The 13,236-nt window shown below is 28.6% G+C and overlaps 1 protein-coding gene across 1 annotated transcript; it reads left to right on the top strand.

Moving 5' to 3' along the window:
* Positions 1-5,486: 5,486 nt before the first annotated feature.
* LOC109601145 (secernin-3) lies at positions 5,487-10,473 on the top strand. The gene is made up of 7 exons (XM_020017371.2): positions 5,487-5,647; positions 5,822-5,972; positions 6,025-6,209; positions 6,264-6,463; positions 9,205-9,311; positions 9,366-9,695; positions 9,753-10,473. The coding sequence occupies exons 2-7, from the start codon at positions 5,823-5,825 to the stop codon at positions 9,951-9,953; spliced, it is 1,173 nt and encodes a 390-aa protein (XP_019872930.2). The 5' UTR covers positions 5,487-5,647; position 5,822; the 3' UTR covers positions 9,954-10,473.
* Positions 10,474-13,236: the final 2,763 nt, after the last annotated feature.

Here is a 13,236-nt window from a genome sequence, read left to right as displayed (position 1 = left end):
AGTCTACCTGGGATTAAAACTTTTATTAGGAGTACGATGAATTTATTTTTTACCATTTGATTTTGTTATATTGAACATGGATTCATCATTTGAAAGTACACTGAAGTATGATTAATACATTTTTGGTATCTTTACCGTTGGTATCAAAAATACCATATCCTTGTTCATTCAGTTGACGTTTGTTTGTTCTATAAAACGTTCTGATATTGTATTCTCAATTAATACATTTTTTATTTGCCTAGAGGACAAGAAAGGATGTCGTTTATTGATTTTACAATTTGTCTGGTAATAAAAGGAGTTGTTTTTTTTTTGGGACATTTTATTTTGTATTTTTAGTTGTGTATTGTTTCATATTCGTTAACATTGTAAACTATTTTTCAAAAACATAAATTTATAGTATATTAAGAATATTTAGCCTTGGTGTTTCATTATTATTTTTCTCTTCTATAGAGATTCTATGTTTTTTTCTTCTTACCGAAAGTGAATTTATTTAATAAAATGATATAATTCCTACGAAATATAAATTCTAACAATTAAGAATATTGTTAAATATACACACAAAACGTAAATATATTTGAATGTGCTATTTCATTGACCAGCAAAAAAAGTATATTAAAGTATATATTTTTTAAACTGTCTAGACAAAATTTGAATTAAACCCTTTTATGAAATATCTTATCTTATCAAAATGTTTGATTTTAAATTGTATGCTATTTCTCTGGCTACCAGTGTATGTGGTCGTCTAAGAAAAAGTATTATTAACCATTGATAACTTTTTTGAAAAATATTAATAATGACATTTTTTTGAGAATGTGTGAAAATGGTTTTAAAAACATGAATGACAATATTATTTATCTTGAAAGATATTTTTCAGCTAAAGATTAGTAAATTAACATTGTGTTTATTACATACGTATGATGGATTAAAAAAAACTGCGATTTCGGGCATATGTAGGCTTACTAATTTCCGGAAATAGTCTATCTGAATTTAATGCTGGGTGTTGGGCTAGATAACAAACTGAACCAAATTAATTAATGCAGGAAATGTTCCACGGTAACTACTCCACCCAGAAGGAGTTGAAAAGACTCGCTGTTGCCAGTTTTATAAATAGATTGACACAGAATTTCAAAATTTGTTTATAGTTTTGATTATTTTTCAGATCATAATTACGCGATTCGATACTTCACTAAAAATATTAATAGTGAGACAATATTGGAAAAATTAGTTTAACTATCTTGAGTTAAAACAGGTTTTTGATTAATTATAATGTCTAACCCCAAAATAAAATTTATCTGTTATATTTATATCAACAATTTGAATTGGTACTTAATGTATTTTATTATCAAATTACAAGAATACGAAAATACTAACTATATTAGTTATATCAATTTTCTTTAATACATTTTTAACGAACATACAAACTTTGGATAAAATCCAATATTAGGTACAAAATATTCTCTGAGAAAAGTTTCCATAGACTCTCATTTTTTTTAAATATTTATTTTAATGTACTTAATAATAAAGCTTCTTTAAGTTCTATACCAGCTTAAAAGGAAAAGAACTATTTTTTATGGTCATATTAATACATGTATGTATTTAGAGAGAAAAAAATATTACTTAAATAAGTTATTAAAAAATTTAATGCTTCCTTAAATTATCCAATATACAAAAATTCTATAATTGTATAAAAATTTATACTTTCATAAACATCAGTATCAATTGTCCCATTAGTATTAGGCTAGAAACAATGTATTTGATAAGAATCGTTTATAAAAAAGTAGATAAAATATATTTCATATTGATATGTCGGATCATTATCGGAAGGTCATAAATTCACAAGGGAAATTCTACGAAGTAATAGATAGAATGACCTGTAAAGTAAAGGACTGCATTTTGTCAGTGAGAAGTCCTCACTTTTATTGGGTTATTTATTTATTATATTACCTTCCCTTATTAACATCTGTGACTGTCAACAACTTCTTAATTTATGATTTTCTCATCATAAAATTATAAAACTGTTTAATTTTTGTACCCTTTTGGCATCACTGAAGTTTTAAATTTTAGTTTTATTATAATTTCAGCAACCCTGATTTGTTATATTAATGCCTCTTTGGTGACATTATTTTATCGATAATCTTATACATGGAACAAACAATAAAAACATCGATAATAGTTAGAATAAAGGCGTAAATATTTTCCTCCAATTATAATAGAATGGAACGCACCGATTGTTTTTCCAAGTCTTGCAGTGAAATCAATATTGTTAAAAAGGATTAATTGTTCCTGGCATACATGACTTAAAGGATTTTGATGTTATTTGAAGAGATTACGGGATTCATGAATATTTAAAGTTTAATTAAAATTTGCCTTAGCCTTGAAATCTTCTGCAGTAACCTTTGAAAAACCTAGTACATATGATCCATGTTATTTATTAAGTTCTTTTGGATTATAAACTTTTAATAAGAGGTGAGCTCCCAAAAATAGTTAACGAACTAAAACTAGTTATTAGGTTATAGTTATGTAAATATTTCTTGACTGAACCCGCAATTTTTCATGTACTTATACTTATGAGTAAATTACCAAAAATTCATAAAATTTTAATTATTTAGGAAATATTGAGTAATGACAATTATAATTTTTGGTATTTTTTTTTTACTTTCACTAAACAAATTTCGTATAATTCCGTTCTAGATATAATAAAAAAAATTGTAGAAATTATTAACTTTCCTTAATAACTATACAATTACACATTGCAAATTTTTTAACAAATATAATTACCTTCAAGAAATAGTGCGAAAGTAAGAAATAAGGAAAAAGTCCAGTCTGTCTCTATAATGTAGAGCAGTGGATCAGATCTAATGGTGAAGCCCAAGCATATCTTGGATCGTTACTGCCAACTGTTGAAGCTACCATGTTTTCAACTGAAAAACAAACTCCAAAAGTCTTGGATACTGCAATCACTTGGACAGTGTTAAGTAGTTAAAAAAGTCCAGTTAAATTTAAATGAATAAATACTTTCATCTTATTATCTTAAGATGAAATGAATGATTTCAATCAAGAATATCAAATGCTTTTACCACAATTATAGATATATTGTGTTGCATTATTATGTAAATCTCACATAGAAACAATACATTATTTTTAGTCAGTTTATCTATACATATCTATCTTATTGGAGTATAATTACTAAATGAATTCTTACAAACTCGTTGACTTTTAGAGCTCAATTTTAAATGACTCTTTAAAAACGAATTTATCAATATGCATGTATATTATTTAAAATAATCAAGAATATGTATAGGAATATGATTAAAAACACATAAAATCTATTTTAAGTTGTGCTGACAATAATTTCACATTGAAGAACAACAATGTGCTAAAATACACACCAGAACAGAGGGTCTGATCTATTGAATCAATTTCTTCATATACAGAGTGACTCACCTAACTTACTCATTGGAAATTTAGAGAGAATAAAAATAAGGTTTTTGAAATTTTTATAGTAATCATAAATAGACTATAGAACTATTTTTATTATTTATTTTGATCAACATTTCCTGTTTTGCGGTTTCGTAGGAAGTGATCAAGTTTGTTGTTTTCAACGGAGCACACTTCATATTTTTGAATTTTTAAATTCTAGATGTAATTGCAGATGTAATAGCTATTGATCGATATCTATATAAATCCAATAGTTAACTCAGGAGCACCCTATAAAGAGCCATTATTAGTACACCCAAATTTTATACAGGGTGTTCGTTATTTACGTTTAATTTTGTGCATTTTAAAGCATAAATAATTTCTTTATTTTGTATATTTTAACATAATTAAAGTGAATATTAAAAAAACTTTGGATTGGTATAAGTGTTCTAATTAATAGTACCATAAAAATAGATGATCTACATACACATTTCTGTGCTTAGTTTCCGCAGTATTATATATGTCTTCTTAATATTCTGATAAAATATTCTATAGGGGTTAGCTTATGTGAAAGCTTATAGTGGTGGCCATATTTATAGCAACTTATTAAATATATGTTAAAAATGTTAGCAATAATAATTAAATAGGATTCCAGTACCTATAATGTTTATTGTTTTTCTGTTATTTTTAAATATACTACAACTGATCAATCTAATTTTATTCTTTAAAATTTAAAACTAGAGCATCTCTTTACTCTATAATCTTTTATTGCTTTCTGTTAATTTAAATTCGTTTAATTCAGCCCCACTAAGACCTGAAGAAACAACAAGAGATGCCTAAACAAGTCAATCGTTTTCCGAATTATTAAAAAATTTAGGGAAACTTGCACGAACTTGAAAGAAAATCGATAACTGGATAATTCGAATGTCAAAACTCAGTCTAATTTTATTGTCAACTCAAATTAAGTCAACTTGGAGGAAATGGATGTTGCTAAAATTAGTTTAAGGACTGTGAGAAGATGGTTAGTGCTAAAAATGTGAAAGTTTCTTTTTGAATTGCTTATGATTATCTTAACCGAATCATACCCCAGGATCGATCCACCTTGTCGTGGTCCTGGGGCTCAGTACTGCTCCACAAGCCAGTAGTAGTGGGGAGCTAACGGATCCAACACTTGCAAGTCCAATCCATCCCCAGGAAGATCTTCGGATCTTCCTCAGATTGGACTTGTTCTTCCGAACCCAATTGACAGGGGGCTGGCATCTTTGTCAGTCCCACGTCTTCTGGTTCAGCATACCATATATGCAAATATACGTTCCTTTCCCCCATGTATGATTTATCATACATGGTAAACACTATGGCCATGATCTTCGGATCGATGCCCGGAGAGAGGTTTTTAAACTTAAAAGAGAAGCTTAGGCCACTTTAGTCTAAGGGGCATCATAACAATTTTACACAATTAAACACTCACAGCAATTCAAGAGAGATTGAAAAACTATAGACTTATCGTATATTCGGAAAATGGTTCCAGTCTGTGCCACAGAGATGGGCTAAAATTATAAAACAAAAATGATATTATACAGAATGTTATTGTTAAATTAAATAAAACAGATTTAATCGTTAAATATCTTACTCAAAATTAAAGTTCCTATATTTATGTGCAGCTCAATACAAAAAAATAGAAACATTTTACAGAATAAGACTATAGTTATAATATTGTACAAAACAACAATAGTAAGTTAATATTATTTAACAGTTAACAATAAAGAGTTATGATTAAAACATTTTAAAAAGTTGCTATACTAATGGCCACTACTGTACATATTACAGTATGTAGTACGGAGTTAGGTTACCTGTTTCAATGTACAGAACCTGTTGAATACCCCGTAGGTCTGGTACCAATAATCGCAAATTAGAAAGCTTATTTATCAAAAATATTGCACAAAAACAGATCCGTTACACAAACCGAAATCAAGAAAGCGGACCCCTTCCAATGGACGACACTGTTCCAAATACCGTAAGGCGACTTTGTATCGATCACCGACGCACGTCCAATCCATCGTCGGCGTTTCGACCACTGTTGTCGGTGGGATCAGCCGCACGGTGGTATGTCCGAAAAACCGATTGTACGGTGATTCCATCAGCTGTGGCGGTGACTCAGTCGATTGCCATTTCATTTTTGGCCTACAATAACGTTTAGCATTTAATTGCATTCGCAGAACCCGAAACGAATGTGAGTACTCGACAAATATTGGAGCGAGCTTTCAGTAATTCACCCGTATTTACTTTGTTCGCGCACGGTTAATTTAATTAATCGGGGCAGAGATAACCTAACGTATGCCCGGCTGTTTTTCGTTCATACACACAACTTCTGTTGTTCAGTGGTGAATTGTGCGATTGTTTTCAGCATGGCGAAGCCGATTTCTTGTGATACGTTTGTGGTGTTGCCCAACCATACTGGTAATGGGGTCGTTTTTGGCAAAAACTCCGACAGGCCGAAGGGTGAAGTACAGGAAGTCGTCTATTTCCCTGCAACCACCTCTTCAGACCCAATTAAAGTAAGCAAAACGTTCCCTCACTTGACATATTTGATCTAACAAATAATTCCAGTGCACCTACATAGAAGTCGAATCATCTGGATCCACCAAGGCTGTCATTTTAAGCAAACCGAACTGGATGTGGGGTGCTGAGATGGGCTCAAATGAATGTGGTGTAGCAATTGGCAATGAAGCAGTCTGGACTAAAGATATGGGAGATGAAGGTGAAAAAAGATTACTCGGAATGGATCTTGTAAGGTAATCAAGTGAACATCCAATTAGACTTTCATGTTAATCACATTAACATTTTAGACTGGGTTTGGAACGTAGTTCTAACGCAACTGAGGCTTTAGATGTGATAACATCATTGTTGGAGAAGTATGGACAAGGTGGTCCTTGTTCTAGTACAGATCCAGGTTTTTCTTATTATAACTCATTTTTAATTGCTGATCCAAATACTGCTTGGGTATTAGAAACATCTGGGAAACATTGGATTGCAGAACAAATTACCAGTAAGGTTCATTAATGCTTTGTTAATCCATATTTCTGTGTATCATTTATTTATTTATTTTTCTGGTTAGTTATCACTGGAAAATTGTTTTAATATTTAATATCAGAATTATCTTAACATGATTTATTAACAACCTTATTTATGTGATATTACTGATGTGCAGAAAACACTTGACTAGTTAACAGGGATTATTTTATTAAATACATATTTATCAACATAAGAAATATAAGCATTAAAATAACTTGACAAAACAAATTAATTGAAAAAAAGTTAATACAAGAATAATTTTTATATTTTCAACATAGTAAATGAATGTCTGATTTTTAAATAATTGCCTAATTAAAATTTGTTGTTTCATGATTTTAGAAATTGGCACTGGAATTTTTGCATTTTATTTTATGTATAAATTTCATGCTTATTTAAATTAATTGTGTTAATCTGATATAGAAATTCATTACAATATAAGTACAAAAATATTCAGTACTACTTAGTAATAGTTGCTAAGTTGTTAGTTATGAACAGGTTGTTATTCGTTCACTGCGTTTTAAATTTATATATCGATATATACAATAATATTTATATATCGTATAAAAAGGTGTCAGTTTATAGTTTAGATAAACTATGTTTACATTTTATTTACTCGTGCCGCAAAATTATATAATAAAATATTTGGCGTTTTTATTTTTTCCGCTACGATATTAATTAAACTGAAAAACATTTGATAATTTTTTGAGAAACTAGTTATCGTAAGTTTTTTCTCGTCTGGTTTTTATATACTTACATAAATAAAATTTCTTGTTTTATCACTATAGAAAAAATCGTCTGCGGAAATTTACTTTTGATATTATGTCTGAATTTCATGATTAATTAAACTTATTTTATTTATCTGATTTATTAATTCATTAAAACACTTTTGTTATGTCTAATACATAATCTATAATAAGCATATTTTGATTTTATTCATTTCTATTTAATCCGAAGAAATGAAAAAGTTACAAGGTATCAATGTCACACGAGGTACCTCTTTAATTAAGAATAAAATGATTATTAAAATTTAGTTTTTCGAACCAATTTTACTTAGGGTCTAATTTATTTAGAAGTTACTGAATAAAACCAAATTATTTTATTAATCTGATTTATTAATTCATTAAAATTCTTTACAGACTCTATAATATTTTTTAATGAATCATAATTAAGTGTTATATTTATATCATATTTATAGATTTTATTCATATTCATTTTTTCTATGTAATCCGGTCAGTCGATCAAAATTTGGTGAATAAGACAATAATTTGAAGAAGTAAAAAAATTAATGTCTCGCACGAAATATCTCTTTAATCAAGTACAAAATAATTATTAAAAATTAATTTCTCGAGTTGCACAACTTATCAAATTTTGCTTAAATATCCTAACTTTTATTGAATACAAGCGAAAATAAATTTTATTTTTGTTATGTCTGATACAGAATCTTCTGTTCTTTAACTAATGGATCATAAGTAAAAGCTCTATTTATGATGGATTTTTCGATTTTATTATTTATTATTATTTATTAACTGAACAAATTTGGTAATTTGTTCAGTTAATAAATTTACCAAATTTTGCTTAGATTTATTTAGAAATTAGTGAATACAACCGGAAATAAATACTTATCTTATTTATCTGATTATAATTCATTGAAATACTTTTGTTATGTCTATATAGAGTCTATATTGTTATTTATCAAATGGGTTTTAATTAAATGATATATTTATGATGCATTTTTCTATTTTATTAAGTAATTTATATAAACCAGTCAACTGAACAAAATTTGGTGAAGATATTTGAAAAAATATAAAAATATAACAAGGTATTAATGTATGATCTAGGTACTTCTTTAATTAACAAGAAAATAATCATTAATATATAATTTCTCGAGTTAAAAAACTTAAAATTACTGAATAAAGCCAAAAATGAATTCTAATTTTATTTATCTGATTTATTAATTCATTAAAATAATTTTGTTTTGTCTGATACAGAGTCTGTAACTAATGGGTCATAATAATTGCTATATTTGTGATGCATTTTTTGATTTTAAACAGTAATTTTTATATAAACGAGCCATATTTGATAATATAATATACAATAATTATTAAAATTTATCTTAATTAATTTAATTTTTTATGCTATTTTATGAAAATAATAAATGGAATCGAAAATTTAACAACTGGTATTATGTTACCTAACCAAATTTTATTTACAAATATGTTATTATGTCATTAATTATTCTTATTGTTCACCTGTTTTAAAATTATATGACGAATATTTAGCGGAATATATTTTTTTCTGATTCGATATAAATTGAATTGAAAACATTCCATAACTTTTTAGTGACCCAGTTATCTAATTTTTTCTTGTCCAGTTTTTATGCACTTACATAATTGTCTATAACTTTAGAAATCAGCTGTGGAAATTTACCTTTTATTCTATGTTTAAATTTCACAATTGTTTAAGCTCATTTTATTTTATTAATTCATTTAAAACAGCTTATTATATTATTTTTTAATATATTGTTATATATTTTTAATATAAAATATATTTTATTTTACAATACTGTTTATAAATTGTAAAAAGTGTGTTAGCTTAAGATAAATTATAACCACATTTATTTACAAATATAATATAATTTGTTGTGTATTTCACTTTAGTCAATAATATGAAAATATTTCTTTGGTTAAATCAATAATAATCGTTTAATTTAACCAGGCGGATACAGAAACATTTCTAACAATTTGTCAATTACGACAAAATACGACAGAACTTCTGAAGGTCTGAAGGATTACGCAAAATCAAAAGGACTCTGGGATGGAGTTGTACGTATTGTCCGACCAACATTTCATTTTTTATTTATATTATCAATGTCGTAGGAGGAATTCAACTTTGCCAAAGTATTCGGCGGCCCGAGCGAGATCAACGGTGAGCGATACGTAGCCGGGAAAAAGTTGTTGGAGAAACATGCGGCCTCTAACGCGTTTAGAGAGACGGACATGTTCGAAATTTTAAGGGACACCGAGTCCGGAATTTGTATGTCCTGTAGCGGCGCATTCCCCACGCAGGGAAGTCAAGTGTCGACGTTGACGACAAACAAACCCAGTGTACATTGGTTCACAGCAACACCAGACGCTTCCCAATCCGTGTTCAAGCCGTTCATCTTCACACCGAACTCGGTGATTTCCAAACACACCCAGTGCAGTGGGGTAAGTACATTTCGAGAGGTTTAAACGTGCGGATGACGATTTTATTGATGATTCCAGGAGGTGGCACCTCACAACTTGTACAAGTTGCACGAGGAGGCGTTGGAGAAGAAACCGGAAGTTTTGACATTGCTTAGGAACATGGAAGACGACTGCGTTAAGGAATTAGAAAAACTCACCGAGAGTATCGGCGAGGACCTCTCCGAGGTGGACGATTTGCTCAAAGATTGCGTCGAAACTGAAATTAAATTCTACCGTTAAGTCTGAAGAAATTCGACGATAAGATAGGCACCACGTATAACACTAGAGTTACGGCTGTTCGATTTCTACGATTTTTTAAATTTAATGTGACTTAAGTAATACTTATTTTTTGTAGCTTAATGAGTGGGTAAAGAAGTAATTAAAATATTGGGCTTAATTGTAAGTGCTGATTACACATAATGGTAACAAACTTAATAGAGAAATAATTAAATATTACATTGCTTCTTTCTTGTATTTATTACAAATAGGCCAAATAAAAAAGTATGTTTATGCTTAAAACCGCATGATTAAGCTTTAAAATATGTGACTTTATGTAATCGACAAATTTAACTTGTTTAAACAGCCACTGTGATTATGTATGTGTATTATTATAGTTTAACTATACCCCATATGATACAGGATATGTTTTATTGTGATATTTTTTAAAATGATTAATTTATATTGTCGACACAAAATTGCTTATAATGTATGTAAAATTGTATTATTTGCACATTCCATAATAAAGGCAAGTATAAATAAATTGTATTTAAATTACTTCCTAAGAAAGTTTCTTTCATATATATATTTAAATTAGGTAAATATTCCAGTAAAGAAAAATATTTGTTCTATTTTAAATAATGTATATTAACATATCTACATTAACTACACATAAAACGATAACAAAAACATGTACTTTAATGAATAAACTTTATCTCTTACACTATAGGAAAAGTATACATAGAAATAATGATTATAGTCAATCAAGGAATCAATCCTCTTCCTATTCTTCATTTGATTGAAGTTATGCAGGCAAGAGTAAAATTTTGAAAGCCACTAGGGTGGAAATGTACTGTAAAAGAAATAACTTTTCAAGATTCCTTTAAGAAAAATGCTTCTTCCTTTCTTGAGAAGGATGAGGCGCCCTAAAAACATTCTTTAGTTAAAAAGTTAAAAAATGAATTTAAGAATAATGCTGGTTGTTGTTTGTTTTTATTTTCCAAGATAATTTTCGTAGTCCTGTAGAAAAAGTAATCGATATTTAAGCGTAGCAATGATTAAGAGTCATATCAAGGAGTCAGCTCTCTTATTATTTATCTGTGAGATTATGTTGTTAAGAATTACATTCAGTAAAGTGGAAATGTACTCTTCAGAATGGCTCTAAATGGGTTTGGCTTATAAAGAATACCCAAATAGAGGATATCAAATAGAAAACATTAAGGAAAAGGTTTCTTTTGTAAGACGGACAACGTTTTCAGTAACATTAATAGTGTTTCAGATGAACGTGTGAGTTAATCACGAGGACTGGCTGGACTGGCTCCCTAAAAACATTTTTTAGTGTTCAAAAGACAATTTAAGAATTATATTGTAACTGAACTCCTGATGTAACTTTTTTCAGTCTGCACAAGCTTAGGACTAATTTGAAGTACTCACTCTCAAGGTAACTTTATAGTTTTGGAAACTATAAACCATGTACATTATGAGCTCGAGTGGTGGTAGTTTTAGTGGGTAGATTTTTCGGGTTAGTTCTAGACACCTTGGTATTTGGTATCAAATAAAATATTTGACTTAACTCTAAGTGCTGATTATATATAATGATAACATACACAGCAAGTTTGCTTAAGCTTTAAAATATGTGTTTATGTAACCAACAAATTTGTCTTGTTATAACAGCCACTGTGATTGTGTGTATTATTATAGTTTAACTATACCCTATATGATACAGGATATGATTTATTGAGATATATATTTTTTACATTTAATTTATATTGTTGACGCAAAATTGCTTATAATGTATGTAAATTTGCATTAAATTAATTAAATTGTATTCAAATTACTTCCTAAGAAAGTTTATTTAAAATATAGTAATGTTTAATACTAACTACTTATGGAACAATAATATTCTATTTAAAATTTGAATCTGAAGTTGAAACAAAACATGTATAGTAATGAATAAATTTTATCCACTACTATGTTAGAAAGGTACTGTAGATTTAATTTCAAAGTGAGCAATGATTATAGCCTAAACCATATTGTTCATCTATCTGTTTGGCGTTATACATCTTGAAAGTTAGAAGAATGGAAGGTGTACTCCTTAGAATGGCTGTAATAGGTCTTTGGCTAGTAAGGAATACACAAGTATTATGGATTTCAAATGGATGAAGTTTCAAGACTCCATTAAGAAAAATGCTTCTCCCTTTTTGTGAAGACTGAGGTTCATTACAATGAGGAAATTAGTATTTTGTGGTTCAGCCGAAGACCTCGAGTTGCTCACGAAGATTTATCATCAGCGCCCTAAAGACATCTTTTAGAGTTAAAAAAAATATAGTGAAAAATTTTACTAGTGATTGGAGCCTATATCATTTTTTTAAAGATAATTTTGTGTGGAGTACTGCACCCTCAAAATCTTGTAAACGGGTAGTATTTTATGAGGTCGAGTGGTGGAGTAGATGAAACCTGAGACTACTCCAACTATCACTACTTCGTAGTTTGGATTCAGGACAGTTTTCTGCAGGTTATGACAATTTTTAATGGCACAAGTAAAATATTTGTTTTAAATATAATTAAAATTGTCATTAAAAATAAATAACCAATATACTTTTCACCTATTTTATTTTATATAATGTGTGTTAACATAATTTACACTAACTACATATGAAACAGTAACACTGTTTAAAATTTGTGATAGTATACTTCGCGATGATTTAAAATGTCGAATATAAATTTATGTACAATAGTACAAATAGTGACCTACCTAAATGTTAACTGCTACATCTAACATTTTATAAACAATAAAATAAAAAACGTGCATCAGATTATTTAAAAAAATATATATTGGTTGGTATATGAGATCTGATAAATGGTAAAGGCAAAGGATTATCACAAGTCATCAAGAATTGAATTTTCATTGTGTAATTTTTATGCATTTTGGTTGGTCACAAATGTATTGATTTAGGATGATAAACATTTTTTATAATATATAGTTTACTTAACAAATTAAATTTTAATTATAATACCCATGCAAATTTTTATGACTAATGGCGCCTTATGCTAAAATGCGATATAAATACTGTTGTAAGTAAACAAAAAATTAAACTAAAATTGTCTTTTAGGGCAGTGGTCTACTTTCTGTATGCCTTAAAATTTCTGGTTAATCTAAAAATGCGTTCAACATCCAGATTGTGAACCACTGTCTAAAGGTGTGGTCTAGTTTTGAACTCAACAAATATTCCCTAATTAAAATGACTAATATATACTTTTTTTTAAATCCATTTATGACATTAAACTTAACCATTAACAGGAATCA

This window comes from Aethina tumida, chromosome 4 (assembly GCF_024364675.1).
Source record: "Aethina tumida isolate Nest 87 chromosome 4, icAetTumi1.1, whole genome shotgun sequence".
NCBI lineage: Eukaryota > Metazoa > Arthropoda > Insecta > Coleoptera > Nitidulidae > Aethina > Aethina tumida.
Note: the sequence above shows the minus strand (reverse complement) of the source record. Positions and strands in the feature narration are given on the sequence as shown.

What these genes read in the sequence shown, in the direction of transcription:
- LOC109601145 (XM_020017371.2), top strand. Translation starts at nt 5,823, where the DNA reads ATGGCGAAGCCGATTTCTTGTGATACGTTTGTGGTGTTGCCCAACCAT. An exon ending in GATTGCAGAACAAATTACCA is followed by an intron (nt 6,464 to 9,204) that starts GTAAGGTTCATT and finishes TAATTTAACCAG; the next exon opens with GCGGATACAGAAACATTTCT. An exon ending in AACACACCCAGTGCAGTGGG is followed by an intron (nt 9,696 to 9,752) that starts GTAAGTACATTT and finishes TGATGATTCCAG; the next exon opens with GAGGTGGCACCTCACAACTT.